The sequence below is a fragment of the Cavia porcellus genome, unplaced genomic scaffold (genome assembly GCF_034190915.1).
Source record: "Cavia porcellus strain 051 isolate PalLab524CR breed Dunkin Hartley unplaced genomic scaffold, mCavPor4.1 scaffold_14, whole genome shotgun sequence".
In the NCBI taxonomy this organism is placed as follows: Eukaryota; Metazoa; Chordata; class Mammalia; order Rodentia; family Caviidae; genus Cavia; species Cavia porcellus.
In genome coordinates this window covers 63920623-63939468 of record NW_026947497.1, presented here as the reverse complement: position 1 = coordinate 63939468, position 18846 = coordinate 63920623, and the positions used below count along the sequence as shown (strand labels likewise).

The 18846-nt window shown below is 52.1% G+C and overlaps 1 protein-coding gene across 2 annotated transcripts in view; it reads left to right on the top strand.

The window, feature by feature from the left end:
- Positions 1–187: 187 nt before the first annotated feature.
- Lrrc2 (leucine rich repeat containing 2) overlaps positions 188–18846 on the top strand; it is a 35963-nt gene continuing 17304 nt past the window's right edge. Inside the window, exons 1-6 of one of the 2 annotated variants that reach the window (XM_063261056.1) lie at positions 188–827; positions 5211–5289; positions 7372–7517; positions 8428–8635; positions 10580–10736; positions 16459–16595. In XM_063261056.1, the coding sequence (XP_063117126.1) occupies positions 7393–7517; positions 8428–8635; positions 10580–10736; positions 16459–16595 (627 nt within the window). In that variant the 5' untranslated portion in view covers positions 188–827; positions 5211–5289; positions 7372–7392. The remainder of the gene's footprint in view (positions 828–5210; positions 5290–7371; positions 7518–8427; positions 8636–10579; positions 10737–16458; positions 16596–18846) is intronic. The other variant, XM_003477030.5, reaches the window with a different exon arrangement.

Here is an 18846-nt window from a genome sequence, read left to right as displayed (position 1 = left end):
ACTCAATTCATATGTTAGAAAATTAAAAAGTATAAAGATGAAATCAAGACCTCATATACCTTCTGGGAAGCCTCCCCACTTCCTGGGTTCTATGGCTTTTTTTTTCTTTTTTTTTTTTTTTTTAGTCAAGGCTGAAAGAATTTTGCCCCATTTGGGACACTGTAGCTGGTGAAAAGCTTGGAGGCGGAACCGTTCCTTCCCCACCCCCAGGAATTTACCCATGGCGCCAAATGAATAGCAGTGGGCTACCTGTGCATCACTAATGCCCCTTGGGCTCCACCCCAAGCCTAAGCTGCACCTATGCCCCTACTCCACGTGTCTGACTGAGAGAATCTCAGCGCCCGGAGACCTGAAGGGTTAGGGGGTCTCTCCCCGAATTCTTAAAATAAAGGTCATTTATATTTCATACTTCTTATCTTTCCAGCCGCGCCAAAATTCTATCAAAGGCCCGGCTGGGAAGTGCAGGCCGGCCTTGAAGTCGGGCAACCCTCCTGCCTCGTCCTCCCGGGCGCTGGGAGAACGGCCTTGCTTTTTCCGCAGTTTTCTAGTCCCATTTTCCGCTTGGTCTCCAGCCTTTTCCCTCCTCTGTCCCGACGCTGGCCGGTGGCCCAGGTTTCCAGGTGGACTGGCCTGGCCCGGTGACCTGGATGTCGGGGCGCGCGCGGCCCCCTCCCCGTGTTGTCCCCGGCTGAGTCACGCGGGAGGCGTAGAAGGTGTCCCGGGATCGGGTTCTCCGCTTACAAATATAGCCGCTGAGCACAGGCCGGACCGGCGGCACCTCTGCGGGTCGCTGCGTGGTGTAGACGGATCGGGCTGCGGCCGGGGAGGTGAGCGGTGCGGGGGCCCCGGGCGGGAGTCCGAGGGGCGTGGACTCCGCGTCGGGACCCCCTACGGACCCAGGGGAGAACTGCGCTGGCTCGGAGGACCGCGGGTCCCAGAACTCGGTCCCCAACCGGTGCGGGGCGCAGGGCCGGGTGGGAGGGTGTGATGACACCAGGCGGGGCTGCTCGCAGCCGCAGGTGCAAGGGAGGGGTGGTGGGAGGCCCAGAGGAGATCTGCCTGCCGCGTTCTCGGGGCAGCTGCCGATGTCCACGGGTCCCCTCCTGTCCCCAAACAATTCGCCTCTGTTTCATTACTTGGAGACGGTCTCGCTAATTTGCCCAGACTGGGCTCAAACCTGCGATCCTCTTGCCTCAGTCTCCCCAGCTCTGGGGTGACAGCATAAGCACCTGGCTGGCCTTAGTTTCCTTTCTTTGAACAATGGGCCTCTGAGCCCTCCAGGGTGCTCCCAGCTCACTTCGGTTCCATCCTGTGTCTGGGGCCTCCATCCAGGGCCAGGGGACCCTGACGCAGACCAGGCCTCCTAATTCCTGCTCCCCAGGGCACCACGGTGACCTTAACAAATCACCAGCCCGGTGCCCCTGTGCCACAAATGAGCTGTGACTCAGGATCTGGTGAGCCCTGTGCCCACGTGTCCCTGTGATGAGGAGGAGGGAATCTCTGAGTCACCCTTGGCAGCTGGCGGCCCCACAGTCCCGGCTGGGCCCAGCCTATCGATGGCCGTGGTCTCCCCACCTCCAAGACTCCAGCAGGGAGGAAGGAAGAACCAACCACCCAAAGAACCCACCCTGTGTCTCCTGCTGGGTCCCTCCCAGCCTCAGGAGAAAGGCGCACAGATGCTGGACTTTGGGGGTCCTCAGGGTCCCCCAGTCCTCCACTCGGGGTCCCTGAGCTGCCCCAGCCCGGCTGTCATGTGACATGATGGGACAGGACTGGGGGCATGACTGCGTCCCCTCCCCCACCTCTGGCTTCAAGGGGACCGGCTCGGTGCTAGGGGACTACATTCACAGTCACCCCTCCAGCTCTGGCTCTGAAGGGCGGTGCTGTGACAGGTTCCGAGGTGACTGTGTGATGCTCCAGGGCCAGGGGCGTCCTGCTGTCTGGCTTCCTGGTCCCCTGCTGCTCAGTCCCAGGCAGGGGTGTGGCTTTCAGCCCCCTCCCCCCTGCAGTGGCCCTGGCCACACTGGGTTTCAGGAGCCTCAGCCTTGCCCCGGGCTTCTCACCTGGCCTCAGTGTCCTCTCTACAGGAGGCATCTCCCCTGGGCTGTGCAACCCCCTCAGGGTGCAGAGGGCTGGCCATGAGCCCAGGTTTAGGCCTCCAGGGTGGCTGCTCGGGTGATAAACGGTGGCTCTTACATGCATGAGAATTTGCGTGTTGCTGTGAGCGCCCCTTAAGCCTCCCACCCTGCCCGGGCTCTGCAGCGCTCAGAGGCCTTGATCCCCAGGGCCCGGAGGTGACCTGGCTGCCTCGGTGTCCTAGATCAGTTCAGAATGTTGGCCTTTCACGGTCACCTTCACTTTGGGAAGAGCCAGGGGGTCACACACAGGGTGCTAAAAGTTACTCCGGTGAGTGAGGTGGACGGGGCAGCTGTGGTCCCTGGACTTTTAAAATCACACTTTATTTTTCAAGGTGCTTGGGATGTGGGGATGTGGGGCAGGCTCATCCCACATGGAGGTCTCAGATTTGCGTCAGGTGGTGATGTGACCTTGCTCTGCAACTGTCACTCTCAAGTGGGACTCCCGTGACCCGCTAGGCTGTGAGTGTGACACTCAGCAGTGTGAGACATACATGGCCCCCAGGCCCAGTGGGTAGAGGTAAGGGCAATGGGAATGGGTGTCCCCTGCATAGCAGGTGGCAGAGGGGACCAGCCCAGGGAGGGACTTCCAGATTGTGCTAGCAGATAGCCTGTGCCTTAGGTGAGGACAGCAGACCAGGCTTGTCTGTGGCTGAGTGGCATGGATTTGGACGCTGGCATTGCTGTGGGTTGGCACTAACTTTTAAAAAGTGCCTCTTATTTTACTATCCACTCTCTTTGCTGCTACGTGAAGTTCCCCAGGGCTTCCCTCAGAGCCACTGGAGAGGACAACAGACAGCGCCTTTGGGTGCTAGTCTAGGGACACAGGTCACCTGTGTCACTGCGTGTGGTTCATCAGATGTGTGTCAAGAAGTCCAGCTGCATCAAGGGGCTGAGGAGCAGGCACGGCCTCTCTGGAGGGAGAATGGGAAGAATTTGTGGGTATAGCTTAAGGCCAACGCATGCTCCAAAGCACCCTCTTTTTTCCTCTCCTGCCCTTTAAAGCAAGGAGCAGCAAACCGTAGGCACTGGGTATGCAGTTTGGGCTGGCCTTGAGCTCACTTTGTAGCCCAGGCTGGTCTTGAATTTGCAATGATCCTCCTGCCTCAGCCTTCCTGATGCCCCTGTCCATGCTCCTGGAGCTGGCTTGAGGCCACACTGACGTACCTCCCTCTCTATTTTATTTTATTTTTCTCCTTTTTTATTACTGAGGATTGAACCCAGGACTTCTACATTAAGCTAGATTCCCCCCCCAAAAAAAATATATATATTTATATATATATATATATTTTTAAATTTTGAGACAGGGTCTCACTAAGTTGCTAAGCTGCCCAGGGCAGGCTTGAATTTACAGTCCTCCTGCCTCAGCCTCCCAGGGTGCTGGGGTGACAGGTGTGCACCACAGGACCCAGCTGGCCTGCCCCCGCTCCGTTCCCACCACCTGTCAACGCTGGTTGGCATTTACATGTTGCAGACTCCTTTGCTGACAACCACTGGGTGGCTTGGCTCAGGATCTTGGCTCAGGAGTTGGGCTGAGCGTGGACCTGGCCTGCAGCCAGGCATCCAACTCAAGAGGACTGCAGGTGAGGAGGACACAGGTCGCACACTTGGAGGTCACAGGGCAGGGAGCAGGTGGTGTCCCATCCACCCCAGAGGCTGCCCTCCCGGCCTGCAGGGCTGCCTCTCAATGTCCCTGGCGGGTGACGAGGGGCCTGACACCTGCTCACCCTGCCATAGCCTTGCCAAGGCACGTGGGCAGGGTGGGCAAGAGGTCACCCCACACGTCCTTGGCCCTGTGACACTGCTGTCGGCCCACAGAGTCTAAGAGGCTTCTTGGTTTACCTTCTCACCCTCTGCTGGAAAATCTGCTCATTGCTATTTTGGGGGGGTGGGAATCTGAGTGTGGTCAGGAGATCTCACATTGTCACCCAGCGTTGCTGTGGCAGCTGCTGGGATGCAAGTATCCCTGGTGCCCCAGGCCGGCTAGGATGGACTCAGCCTCGGGGTACGTCTTTGCCGTCAGGGTCCCTGGGTGAAGTCTTGCACTTGTGCTGCTAGAGGGAACTCTCTTGGACGCAGTTTCTTCCCCCTAAGAGCCTCTGGACTCCCTGGAGAGGTCCATTTCTCTTTTGTGCTTTGCCGCCCTAGGCTATGGTGACATTTCTATCGTCTCAGAGAAAGTTCATGCTTAGGAATCATATGTTACACAGTCACCTTGAAGATGGGAGCTCATTCTACAAAGAAGAGATTAGCTTTGTAAATTTGATAGGAGCTCCCCCAAACTGCTAGGCATGGTGGCACACCCCAACATCCCAGCACTTGGGAGGCTGAGGCAGGAGGATCACCCCAAGTTTGAGGCCAGCCTGAACTACACAGTGAGACCTTGTCTCCAAAAACCAAACCAAACCAACACCAACAAAGTAAAGCTGTTTTCCCAGCCCAGCACCGACTCATGGAGCTGTTAAGTCCTCAGATCAAGGTGAGCTTGTCCAGCTGTCCAGAGAGCCATGGTCAGCCTTGGCCTGCACAGAATGCCAGGGCTGTACCCGGCACTTAGGAGTGTGACCGCTGAGCATTACGTGTAAATCCCTGCAAACATGGGCGTCAGCTCCTGTCCCTGGAGCCTCCAGGTCTCTCTCGTTTATGTTACTCGAGTTTGCAAACAGAACCCCACGCACAGCCAAGGCCCGGGCTTCAGTCCTGATCCACCTGGAGCTCCCTGAGTTGAGGCACAGAGCCTGGTCTCAGCTGTGCCAGAAGCCAGGGTGTGGGCTTCCCCCCAGGCCACGAGAGCAGCCCCAAATCATAGTCTTGTGTGAAACTGTCAGGGCCTCTGGGTTCAAGTTTCACACACTGCCTGGGCCTTATCAGAGAGATGATGCTGTTTTTTGTTGGCATAATCAATGTTTATTTATTGATTGATTGGTAGAAAATTTCCAAACCACTTCTTTTTATTATAGAAAAGCATATAGAAAGTCAAAAAAACTACATGGTACTCCTATATAGATTCCCCTCCTAGATTCAACCACTGTTAACATTTCTTTCTTTCTTGGGTTTGTTTTATTTTGGAGACAGGGTCTCACTGTGCAGTTCAGGCTGGCCTTGGATTCATGCTGATCCTCCTACCTCAGCCTCCCAAGCGCTGGGATAACAGGTGTGTTTGTTATCAGCCTGGCTCCCTTTTCTGCTTTTTAAACTGATTATCTCAGGTCCTTTGTTACAGTAGTGGGAATGTAGCAATAGCAAGAAGGGAAGGGCTTCAGAATTCCAAGGGTCACGGAAGAGGAACTTTTCCCCCTCTGCCTCTTCCGCGTCCCAGCCTGGGCTCAGGTTGGTTGAGATCCAGAACCCAGCGCAAGCGTGCTTGTAGAAAAGCCCAGGACTTCCACAAAGGGAGCCGATAGGGGATGCCCATGCTCCCAGAATAGAATAAACCCCTAATCCACGCCCAGCCTCAGAGGATCCACTGGTGAGGGAGGGCAGGGAAACTTCCTTTCTTTTTTACATCTTTATTAAAAAATTTTAAGTTTCAGAATGAATATTTTTAGTTGCCAGGTCATAGTTACATATGTTTTAAGCTACAAGGGGCGGTTTTGACATGCATGTAATATAGAAAAATTAAAGTGAATGACATAAGCATCACTTCTATACCTCTTATTTTTATGGAAAGACATTTAAAATGTGCTATCAAGATGTCCTGAAAGTGCTTGTTTATGTGTGGTACTTGGGATTGAACCCAGGGCCTTTGCACTGAGCCACATCCCCGCTCTTACTTATTTTTTATTTTGAGATAGGCTCTTACTCTATTGCTAAATTGTTCAGCCTGGGCTCTGATTTGCAGTCCTCCTGCCTCAGCTTCCTAGCTGGGAGCTGTATCCCAGTCAACAGTTTTCTGAGCCTTCCATGATTCTGCGGGTGAAACTGATCACAGAGATATGTCTCAGCTGCTTTCTCCTGCCTGAGACACAACCCCCAACCACAGTTGGGGACGAAAGCCTTATTTTGGCTGTAGAGTTATCAGTCTGCTGAGCTGTCGGCTGGCTCTGAAGGCAGGGTGGCATGGCAGAGGGGCCTGGCAGCGGAGAAACAGCTTGTGGCATGGTGGACAGATACACAGAGGGACCAAGGGAGGAATAGGGACAGACTAGGCCCCCAGTGGCCACCTCCTCTAACCAGGCTTTGTCTCCCAGTATCACTTTTGGCTAAGATCTCATCTGTGGCCTAATCCACGGTGAGTGTTATATCATTACCCCAGTCACCTGAGGCCCCACCTGTGAGTATATGAAGCTTTGGGGGGACCCCTAGCTATAAACCATAACAGAATGATCAGCTCTAAGCTCCCACTAAAGTGTGGGGGTCGAGACAGGCCCAGTCCACCATGCTTGAGCCCAGAGGGCTGGGTAAGCTGAACGGACAGCTTGTGAGGGTCTGTGCTGTGGGCACTGTGCTGGCATGGGTCCTGAGTGGGAGGTACCCAGGGGGTTCTGGGCCACCTTTCACTGCGTTACCTGCGGCTATGGCCCCTCTGTCCTGAGGGAGGGAAGGAAAGTGCCCTCGTGCATTTAGAAGAAATCTCTATGAACTTAGAGGCGGTTCTCTGGATTATTCTGCCCTAGTGTTGTCTGTGGTCATTTGGGGGCCTTGGGCATGCGAAGCATCAGCTTTGCCATGAACTGCACCAGCCCCCCACAAACCTTACTGAGGTTTAACCCAACTGAGAAGTCAATCCTGTTCCATTTCAGCAAGTTGTGCGTGCACTGCGACCCCCCAGCTTGTTGTTACCCTTGAGAGAGACAAGCACTCTCTAAATCCAGGAACAGGAAGGAGCAGCCCTGAGGCTGAGGAAGGTCCAGGGGGCTCTGGGGCCCTCGAATTCAGTGGAGGGCTGGGGAGGCCAGGGAAGCAGACCCCAGGCTAGTGTTGCTCCTGGTGCCTGGATGCAGGGGGCCCTAGGATCAAACCCCGAGGACCTTAGCAGGCTGCTACCTGGAACAAAGCAAGAGGTGACCTGAGGCAGTGGGTCCATGTCTACTTCAAAGATCCCGTTAAAGCTTTTAGGCCAGCTGGTCACCTCCCAGCTCTTGGGAAGCTGAGGCAGGAGGATCACTGTGAGTTTGAGGCCAGCCTGGGCTATAGAATGAGACCTTGCCTCAAAAACTACCAACAGCAACAGGGACAGCGGCTCTTGGTGTGCTGGGTGTGCAGGGAGCTGACAGATGTGTGTTTTCCCAAACAGAGGTAATTTCGTGCTTCCAAAATGGGGCACAAGGTGGTGGTGTTTGACATCTCTGTGGTCAGAGCCTTGTGGGAAACCCGAGTCAAGAAGCACAAAGCCTGGCAGAGGAAGGAGGCAGAGCGGCTGGAGAAGAGTGCGCTGGAAAAGTAAGAGACGCTCGGTGGCCTGGCTGGAAATGACACAGTGTGAGGGTTGGATGGGGCGCAGTGGGGCCGCCCACTGGGGAGGCGCTGAATGTCAGGCATGGCTGGGTCCTGTGGCTGGGTCCTGTGAGTGGGGGCTCAGGCCCTGAGCTCCTCCTCCACTTGGCTCCCTGGGATTGAGACCTGGGTACCTGGCCTGCCCGTGCTGTCAGGAGAAAAACCAAAAAGCACACCAGTGTGGTGGTACATGCCTGTAACCCCAGCACTGGGGAGGCTGAGGCAGGAGGGTTGCTGTGAGTTCAAGGCCAGCCTGGGGTATATAGCGAGACACTGTCTCAAAACCAAAAGCCAAACCAACCAGATAAAAAACTCCCGAATGAAAGTAAATATATATGGGGGCTGAGGATTTGGCTCAGCCGCATAAGCACCTGCCCATGAGTTCGATCCTCAGTACCGGTAAAAAAAAAAAAAAAGAAAGAAAGAAAGTAAATATATACGAATGTGAACAAATATTGGAATCAGAATATATATATTCCAAATGTTCCTCCTCCCCTCCTTCAGCTTTGTGGCAAGGAGGAAACCCTGGTAACAACTAAGTGGTGGTTTCCTTAGAGCCAAAAGTCCACACAGACTGGGGAGCCAGCCCTGCAGCACTCGGACACAGGGGTCTCGGCAGACAGAATGGTGTGACATCACTTCGCAGGAAACCGTGATAGTCAGATGCTTGGTGGCTTTGGTAGTAATTTCAGCCAGACACTCCCTCTAACTCAGCCCCTCTGTTTCCTAAGTGAGGGGAACTGGGACCCATGCAGAGAACTGGGCTTCGCCTGCGTACAGGGACAGGAGGCAGGAGCAGGGCTAGGCAGGTGGTGGCCGGCCCGGGAGACTAACCGTGGCTCCCTGCCCATCCCAGGATAAAGGAAGAGTGGAACTTCGTGGCCGAGTGCCGGAGGAAGGGCATCCCCCAGGCTCAGTACTGCAAGAATGGCTTTGTGGACACCAGCACGCGGCTTCTGGAAAGGATGGAGCGGGCCTCCCTGACCAGGCAGAGCTCACAGGCCAAGGCTGGGGCCAGACACAGCAGCCCGTTTGTGTTTGAGCTCTGCGGAGAGCACTGGAAGGTGAGTCCGGGTGTCTGTCCCCATCCTCCTCGATATTAAACCAGCTCTTCACCTCTTAACATCTTCAGCTAAATGCCCGGCCTTTGTACATCCCCGGTATGTCCCGGGGCGATGAAGGGGCTGGGGGTTCCTGTATTCCACTCCTGCTGCCCGGTGGTCCAGTGATGCTGAGGCTGGGCAGAGGGGCCCCTTGTTCTTCCCCCAGGGCTTTATGGGTGGTGTCCTGACCTGCTCCCCCTGCCTGCAGCTGGGCCTGTGATGACCTGCTGCCCTGTAGGAGCAGCACCCAGGCTTGAGGCTCAGTTTGTGAGATGGGGAAGGAGCTGGGCACAGGAGCTGGTTCTGGCCCATCTCCAGGGCTCTGTGAGAACTCAGTGTGGAAACACAGTTCTCTAAATCCAGGAGCCCTCATTAAGCAAAACCCCTCTGAAATCTCGTCTCTTCGTCTCATCCCTGAGATAAGCAGGTGAGCAAGGTGTGTGTGTGTGTGTGTGTGTGTGTGTGTGTGAATCGAACCCAAGTGTACAACCCCAGCCCTTCCTATTTTTTCCATTTTATTTTTGAGAAAGATAAAGGCCCTTGCTTGTCTTAGTGATTGGCTGTCACAATACTGAATTTTTTTTGTCTTTTTGAGACAGGGTCTCGCTGTGCAGTTCAGGCTGGCCTTGAGCTCACTTTGTAGCCTAGGCTGGTCTCGAACTCACAATAATCCTCCTGCCTCAGCCTCCCGAGTGCTGGGATTACAGGTGTGAGCCATTATACCCAGCTCACAATACTGGAATTTTAAACAAGGGCTCAATTTTCATTTTGCACCAGGCCCTGTGAAGGACCCAGCCAGTCCTTAGTGTAAGTGATTCCTGTAGGCATTTCGGGCTTGTTTCCCTCTTTTGAATGGGCCTTCATCATGGCACCCTAGCCTGTCCCAGGCACTGCTGTGTGATGATCCTGGGGTGCAGGGACTCCCACAGGTTAAAGGCCTAATCGTCACCCCCAGCGATGACCAGGAAGCCTTGTAGAAGTAGCCAGCACTAAATCAAAGGGTCACAGTGGACTTCCTGCTGCTCCTGCCTTGGGACCCCCGTGCCTGGGACACAGGTGTCCCGCTGTGCCGTGCCCATGCTTTGCCGAGGGGATGTCTCACGCAGCCGTAAGAGGCCAGGCCCCCTGCACCCCTCCCTGTGTTGGGTTTGGGAATCGCACACACAGCTCCCTGCAGTCTTGTAGGGCTTCTCAGGGCCTCCGCAATCTCAGCCCAGAGCGCCCGGGTGAGGGGCGGCCTTGGACACCATCGCATCCGGCCCTGTCACTTCAGAGACCATCACCAGTGCAGAGGGGTCTGCTGCTCAGTTTATACAGAAATCACAACCAGGCAGAGTGCAGTGCTTGTAGCGTGAGGAGCTGCCGGCAGCTCTCAGCTCTTAATCTCGGCAGCCTTCTTTGCGGCTCAGGCCCAGCAGGCCAGGACCCTGTTAGGACCCCAGATTGCAGGTCCTAGCAGTCCTCCATTGTCCTTCATCACGGGGGCCTTCAGCTCCAGCTCAGTGGCAGCCTCTGCTACCCCGGCTCGCCGGGGCTATCCCCCACTGGGCAGCTGGTGTAGCCACAGCTGGAAAAAAATAAAATGCCTCATGGAGGCACTGGACCCTTCCCTCCTGTCTCCATGCCAGGCCTGAGGACACGGTGAACCCAAGAAACTGTGGGGCCTGGGTTGGGACCCCAACACTGACTTTCTGTGCTCATGGGATTTGATTAAACACTATCAGGTGTCAGCAGTGGGGCTTATTGCTCCTGAGACTGGTGAGGCCTGTGGTGTCTATTTTCTTCTCCAGTGGCCAGCAGCGAAGTCTGACACAGTCAAATTTGCTGTCCTGCTCTAGTTTTCTGAAATAAAATGTGTGGTCGCCCCAGGAGCTGCTCTGACTGCTGCGATCTGTCCCATGGCAGGAGCTCCCCGATTCGCTGAAGGAGCAGACACACCTGGAGGAGTGGCACATAAGCAACACGCTGATTCAGCTCATTCCTACCTACATCGAGCTGTTTGAGGCCATGAGAATCCTGGATCTGCCAAAAAACCAAATATCGCATCTTCCAGCTGAAATTGGTATGTGAGCTAGCAGGGACCTGCAGCCCCTCGGCTGGGATAAGCAGGCAGTGGCTGGGCAGGTGATCGCAAATCGCAAGTTTCTTCCTCCCGTTACCATGGGATTTGCCAGGAAGGGCGAGTTCCGAATTCTGAGCTGCTTGCTTGCAGTGTCCCCTTTGGGCTTCCATACTATATCCCTCAGACCTGTAGTAAACCTTTGCCAGTTGTGCAGAGCTAGAAGCCTCTAGTGAGAATGCTCTGGTTAGAAGCCTTTGGCTTATTTTCTTTTAATGTATTAGTGTAAGCACAGAACGCATCTATTGTATGTGTACTGTGGTCCATTACTTTAGTTTAACTTACAGTGATTGTTGTTTGCTGTGACTGAAACTCAGGCAGCCTTTATTCTAGACTTTTTTCTTTTCCTTCTCCTCCTCCTTCTCTTTTCTTCCTCCTCTTCTCCCTCCTTCTTCTGTTTATTTTTATTTATTTATTTATTTTTTTTGTTGTTTTTTTTGAGACAGGGTCTCATTATATAGTTCAGGCTGGCCTTGAACTCACTAAGTAGCCCAGGCTGGTCTCGAACTGGAAACGATCCTCCTGCCTCAGCCTTCTGAGGGCTGGGATCACAGGTGTGCATTATGTCTCTCTGATTACTTAGAAGTCTATGTCTCTCCATCATTTCACTGTTGAGTTCTGTCATTTTAAGATAAGATTGCTGTGACCATGGTTGCCTGTCTTTTTCTTGGGGTGTGAGGACCAAAGGTCTAGGGATGCCCCAGGACCCGGGAAGTGGTGGAAGAGGTAGCGGAAGCCCAGGCAGTGTGGGCTCTGGCCTTTGTTCATGCCTTACTGGGTGCGGAGCCTGGGCTGCCCGGCTCACACGGACTTGGGTGGTATCGGAGCTGTTTATGCGGCTGCCAACCCTGCGGCGACAGCTGACAGCTCCTTGCTGCTTGCTGTGAAAGCAGTGGGCCCCCCAGCTGAGTTGTCCCTTGGGTGTGATGCACCTGTGGACAGCATCCCGCAGGCCACCTGTATCCCCCAGTGGACTTGACCAATATGCTGCCCTAATGGGAGGGAGTCTTAACTATTGGCAGGAACAGGCCACTTGCGGGCCGGTGGTGGGAGGATAAGTGTGGCCCAGACCTGGTAACTGCCCTGTGTCCTTGCCCGGTGCGGTGTTGGGAAAGGTGAAGAGGACCCTAGAATTCCCTGCCAAGTGTCATCTTGGACATAGTGGGGGCCACACGGATCGGGGACAGCAGGTTCCCTGACACTGGCTGAGGCAGCCACCACTGTTAAGGACACCTTGGCAGCTGGGGCCGGAAGCCAGAGCCGACTGTTACCAGGTCATTTTGAATGTGAGTAGCCAGTGCAGTTTCTCAGGACTGGGTCCCCTGGAAAATCCTTAAGCACCTGAGAAGCGCGTCGCTGAGCCCAACGCAGGCATCCTTGTCATCCGGTGTCCAAGGTGAGGTGGGTGGGGCACTGAGCTCTGGGCCATCACGGCCCCCCATCCCCCCACCCATTGACATGGTTGTCTCTGATTTTGGACTCTGCTTATCTTTGTTAGTCTCTGAACCGAGCTGCCTTGATGCCCTGCGGGTGGAATGATGGTTCTTTCCCTAAGGGGCGTGGGTGGGGCAGAGAGGTTGCTCGAGTACCTGAGGGAGGACTGCGTGTGCAATTTGGGGTACTCTACTAAGCTCTCTGCTCTTCCATCTCCTTGTCTACAAAGTGGGGACCAGAGCGCTTTATTTATTTAAGTGGGGAGGCCCAGATGCTCTCAGGGCTTGGTCTCCTCCTCTCCTCTTTCCAGCAGCCTTCTTTCCTTCAGGGTCCCAGGGCACTTGACACAGGAAGCTGTTGCCAGGGCCAGGTGGCCCACCCAAGTGGGAAAGCACCCAAGTTACTTCCCCACACAGGGTGGGTGTGGCCGAACAAGTCCTGGGCATGAGGCTGTCTTGGTTACTTTTCTCTGGTTGCTGGAACAAAATACCCGATGCCCAAAATGAAGGAAGGAAAGATTTATGTAGCTCACAGTTTGTGGAGGTTTCAGTCCACAGTCGGCTGGCTCCAAGGCAGGGTGGCATGCCACTGGGGCAGCACTTCAAGGCAGCAGCTAGCAAAAGCAGCAGGAGCAAAAGGGGCAAACGAGTCTCTTCTCCTCCCTTATATTGTTTGCAGGCCACGCCTACCCCTGCCCTCTAGGGTGGTGTGGCACTCACATGATCTGTGTGCCCTTCTCCTGGCTCCCTGATGAGCCTTTGTTAAACTTTTTTATTTTTATAGGTACCAGAGATCGAACTCACGACTGCCTGCTTGCAAGGCCGCTGAGCTAAATCCCCAGCCCCTAGCCTTTGTTAAACTTCTAAACTGCTCAAGCTGACACAGTGTATCAACTGCAACCAGGCCACCAGGGTAGGACATCTCCCATCACACTGAATGCCTGCTTGGCTCTCTGGGTGCTCGGCTTTTCTAGCAGAGGAGACTGGACTGGGGAGACTTTATGACCGCATGTGTGTCCAGGTGACACGGTCAGTCAGTGATGTGGCCACCACAAGGCTGATTATTTTTGGTTGATTCCTCCTATCTTTCCTGGCTCCAGTGGGCCTGCAGAGTGATGGCACGTGTCACCCTGGGAGCCAGACAGGTGGCAGAGGTGGGCGGGTCCAGGCATGGGTCGGATGAGCAGGCAGCCCCAGCTGAGAGGAGAAGGGCAAACTGAGCTCATGGTTCTCCTGTCTCAAAGCTCAGATGACCGAGTCTTCTCTCTGGTCACCTTCTGCAGGCGTCTGTCCTCAGAGCTGTCCCAGGCTTCCAGTGGAGGCCCCGAGGTCACGGCAGATCACAGACGCTCTGTCCCTCAGCCCGGGAGGTGCTTGGTTTACAGGAATTCTGTGTGTCCAGAGTGACACTTGTCCCTTCCACCCCATCCTCGGGACAGCAGAACAAACAGTCCCATGGGTTGCGTCCTAGCCAGCTAGGCACCTTGGCACTGCATTCGAGTGCTGGGATCTGTTTGTCCATTTCTATAAAAAGCTTCCTGGAATTTTGATAAGGAGTATATTGAATCTAGAGATCAGTCTGAGGCTGTCCTTGTTTCATTTGTCTGTGTTTGCATTCATTGTGGAGACTGATAAAACTCTCACTTCTTTTTTTGGGGGGGGCAGCATTTCACTCTGCAGTCCAGGCTGGCTTCAAACTCACAGCAATCCTCCTGCCTCAGCCTCCCGAGTGCTGGGACAGCAGGTGTGCGCCACCATGCCTGGCTTCTCAGTTCTTACCTTCTTCTCCCTCTTCCATCCTCCTCCCTCCATCTCTTGTCTTCTCTTTTGCAAAAAAATCCACCTCCTGTTTCCTGTTGTCTTTTATTTTATTCTTTAATCTATTTATACATTGGCTTTCTCATATAAGAGGAACCATGCTTGTGCCCTGATTTATTTCACTTACATTTAGGGCCAGTAGGCACCCATCTTCCTACGACTGTTATTCTTCCTTAGAGCACAGCACCTGGTCCGTCAGTGTAAACATGACAGTGTGTGCATGCATCTGGTGATCCGCGTAGAGGCCGCTTCTGAGATTTGGCTATTATGAGCTGTGCTGCTGTAAACACGGCTATTTATAGATCCCTGTAATATGAGGTCTCTGACTCCCTGGGAAGAAGCCTACAGGGGGAATGGCTAGGATAATGGGATTTCTAGCTTGTGTGCCTGACGTTACATTTTATTTTTTTAATTTTTAAAAAATTTTTTATTTTATTTTTTATTCTTTTTCTTTTAAGTTTTTTTATTTTAAAAAAAGCAAAACAAAAAAGGATAGAAATAATATAGAATTTCAATAAAAATAGTAAGAAATTGACACTGGTTAATATATTGCGCATTGTTGTCTTAGAAGTAGTTGTTCAGGTTACAAGATCTAGGCATAAAAAATGATCAAACAATCAAACAAGGACAGCATGAACTGTTCTTTTTGAAGAGTTCACAGAATTAGTACAGTTACCGTCTTGCACACATACACATACATACAGTTATATGTGTACACCTACATAGGGAGAATTGTTTTCTTTCTTCCTTTTCTCCTTTCCCCATTCCCAATTAGTCTGTCCTTTAGTGCACTTTCTTTCCCTTTTATTATTACAGTTATCAGTTGTGTATTTTGGATCTTATTACTCTTTCAGTTTATTATTATTATTATTATATTTTACCCCAGGGAGACAATAATGTATTCACAAATGTGAGTCGGATTGGTTTTAGTGTCTTGAAGGCTCTTCCTCCAGATTTCCATGGAGGCTGTACCAGATGAGCTCCCACCCACAGTGCAGAGGGTTCTCTGTCCCCCTGCAGCCTCTCCAGCGTTTGTTATTTAACTTCTTAATGGTGGCTGTTCTGTCTGGGTAAGATGGAGCCTCAGTGTTGTTTTAATTTGCTTTTGTCTAGTGGCCAGAGCTGGCAAATTTTTTTTGTGTATTTATCGGTCTTCTGCACATGGCATCTGGGAACTGACCACTCATTTTGGGCGCCCAGTTTCTGGCTGAGTCCTTCGCTTTGCCGCCTCTGCCCACTCTCCTGGCCTTACTTACATAGAGGGCAGATGCTGTGGCACACACCTCGGGAGGAGCAGAGCCATGGAAACCATCGGGTGAGCCTTGGCCCGCTGGGAGCGGCTCCCTGGTTTCCCGCACCCTCTGCTCCTGCTGTTGTTCTGGTGAGGAGGCTTGCAGGGCGCCAGGTGGCTGGTCAGCAGGCTCCTGGTGTCAGTGTCACTAGTGCTAAGTTCTATCACGAGAACCAGGAAGGCTGATCAGAAGTGGCCTCTCCCGGTCACTGTATCTGAGCTCTTTAGTTTCTTGTTTATAAAATAGCAAGAGATTTGTATATTGGGTGTTTCCTCTGCAACAGCCAAGCATAATTGTGGTTTTCTAATTTAAAGTTAATTTGAGCATGGTTCAGCATTCAAATTCTTAGAGCACCCGTGGCACAATATAGTACTCTGTGTCTGCTCTTGTGTTGGTTTCTAGTTTGGAAACGTGTGTGCATAGTCAGTCAAAAGTCAGAATCAAGTGGCTGGGTGTGGTGGCCCATGCCTACAATCCCAGCACTTGGGAGGCTGAGGCAGGAGGATCATTGCAAATTTGAAACCAGCTTGGGCTACAGAGTGAGCCCAAGGCCAGCCTGAACTGCATAGTGAGACTCTGTTTCAAAAATACCCAAAAAAGGGGTCAGGGATTTAGCTCAGTGGCAAAAGTACCTGCCTGGCAAGTGCAGGTCGTGAGTTTGATTCCTGGTCCCTCCTAAAAAAAAAATTATTTGAAAAATACTGAGGGAGAGAGACAGAGACAGAGACAGAGAGACAGAGAGACAGAGAGACAGAGAGAGACAGAGAGAGACAGAGAGAAAGAGACAGAGAGACAGAGAGGGAAAGAGAGACAGACAGACAGACTGAGAGACAGAGAATTGGAATCTGGACTCACTGTTTCCCGGTCAACCCAGCCGCCTCCTGTGGTTCGCAGGGTTCTCTCTTCCTGTCTGTGGGGTGACTGCTGCCCACTCCTGAATGGCACAGCCAGGTTAGGGCAGACACAATCTGGAGACATGTGGTCAGCTGGTGCCCCCCACCCCTGTAAGCAGCCTGCTTGGGATTTAAGTGCATGCGTCTGGCTGACCTCTTAGTTTTGTTCTTGTTCTTAAAAGACCTGGAAGGCTGTGCTCAGTGGAGGTGACCGTTTTTCCGCTGCCAGGTCGTCTGAAGAACCTGAGAGAGCTCAATGTGAGTTTCAACCACTTGACAAGCGTTCCTGCCGAGCTGGGGGACTGCACGCGTCTGGAGAGACTGGACTGCTCCGGGAACCTGGAACTGACTGAGCTGCCATTCGAAGTAAGAAAGCAACATATACTGTTCTTATGACATGGGATGAGCAATACGGGTAAGACTTGGTTTTTTGGTCTTTCTGAGACAGGGTCTCTCTATGCAGTTCAGGCTGACCTTAGGCTCACTTTGTAGCCTAGACTGGTCTCAAACTTGCAATGACCCTCCTGACTCAGCCTCCTAGGTGCTGGGATTACAGGAGTGCAGCACCATAGCCAGCTAGGTGAGACATTTAAAATGATGGAATCCATCACAATTTTCAAATCCAATCCAATCAAAGGAAAACCAGGCCAGACATTCTATTTTCACACTTTACTTTTAGTTTTATTTATTTATTTAGAACTCAGTTTGCAGCCCAGGCTGGCTTTGAACTCACAGAGGTCCTCCTGGTCCAGCCTCCTAAGTGCTGAGCAAGACATTTAATTTAATGCCTGTCTGATGTATGCCTGTTGTGTATAACAGACCCCAATTTGTTTTTCTACCATGTTGGAGCTGGAAATAAAGGGAGTGAAAATTTTTTTCATATGTTCACAATGGAAGTTGTAGGTGATTAAAGTTATCTTGTGGATAGGATGCAGCAAATGCATTAATTTTAAAAATATTCCTTAGTTTCTTTTGGTCTGTGTTTGTGGGAAATGAACACTGTTAGCATCTAGGTTGCCCAAGAAACGCCTGACGGCCGTCCTGAAAACACTGCCTTCTCTGAGGTCCCACTCCCCCTTCAAGCTCCAGGGCAGGGCTGGCTTGACTTTCCCTGGATGCCCAGCCTGGAAGGATGTCCTGTTGTCCCCGACCTCCCTTGCTGTATGCCCTGTGTCTAGTCCAGGGTGGACCTGCTGACCACTCAGGTTTGTAGTCTGTGTCCCCAGTGGGCCCTCCCTCCACTCACGCCCCAGCCCCGAACCAGGGCTGACCTCTGGATGGGGAACACAGCTGACTGGGGAAGAGCATCTGGATGGGGCAGTGGCCTCCTCCTGGCCTCTGTCCCTTCTTCTCCCCCCGCTGCTTTCATGGCAGCGTCATTTCCTTGCCTGAAGTCCACCCACCCTGTGTGTGCAGCTCGCCGGAACTCAGCTTAGGACACGTCTGTCACTTGCCCTGAGATGGAACTTGGGTTGGCTTCCTGTTGACCCTGTTCCTTCCCAGCACTGGGAAGCTGTGGAATTTCAGGGAATTTCATGTTTTGGAGCCTGGCTCCTCTCATACCACCCGTGTGGAGCAGGACCTGTCCCACCCGGTTGCTCGGCATACACAGGCTTTTAGGATTTGTGCTGAAAAGATTGTCCCTTCTGCCTCAGGTCATCTGGGCAACTCTGTTCATAAATCAGCTGACCCTAAACAAAAAGATTTCTTTCCAGAATCTCAGTTCTGTTCCACTACACTGTTTCTCTATCTTATGTGAATTCTGCGTTGTCTCCATGACGGTAACTTTCTAGTAAGCTTTGAACTTGCACACTATACAGTAAGCTCTCTGGCTGTGTCGTTTTATTTCAAAACTGTTTGAATATTCTAGATCCTTGCATATCCATATAAATCTTAGGATCAGTGCCAGGCACAGTAACATGTTTTTCTGTAATCCTGCCACTTGGGAGGCTGAGGCAGGAGGGCTGGAGGTTCGAAGCCAGCCCGGGCAACTTAGCAAGACTCTGCCTAAAAATGCAATTTTAAAAAAGGAATTGGTCTGGAAATTAAAAAAAAAAAAAGCCTACTGACATTTTATTGAAGATCATATTTAATTTACTGATCAGTTTGGGGAAGAATTTCATCTCTGAAAACAAAATGTCTCTCATTTATATAAACCTTTAATTTTTTTGACAGTGCTTTATAGTTTTTAATATATAAATTCTTTTATTAATTTGCTTATTTCTAAGTTTCTAAGATGTGAATGCAATTGTTTTCTTATTTCAGTTTTAGTTAGGTATGAGAATATAGAAACAAAACAGATATTTGTACATTGGTTTTGGTTTGTTTGTTTGTTTTCTTTTTTTGTCTTTTTAAGACAGGGTCTTGCTGTAGTTCTGGCTGGTTTTGAGCTCACTTTGTAGCTCAGGCTGGTCCTGAACTTGCCAACAATCCTCCTGCCTCAGCCTCCTGAGTGCTGGGATTACAGGCGTGTGCCCCCAAGCCGGGCTTGTTACATCTTTGATTCATTCCAGATTTTAGTGTGGATTCCTTGATATCTTGCCACCTGCAAATAAAGGTATTTTTCCTCCGCATTTTCCAAGCTGGATGCTTAATCTCTCCCTCCCTCTCCTCCTTC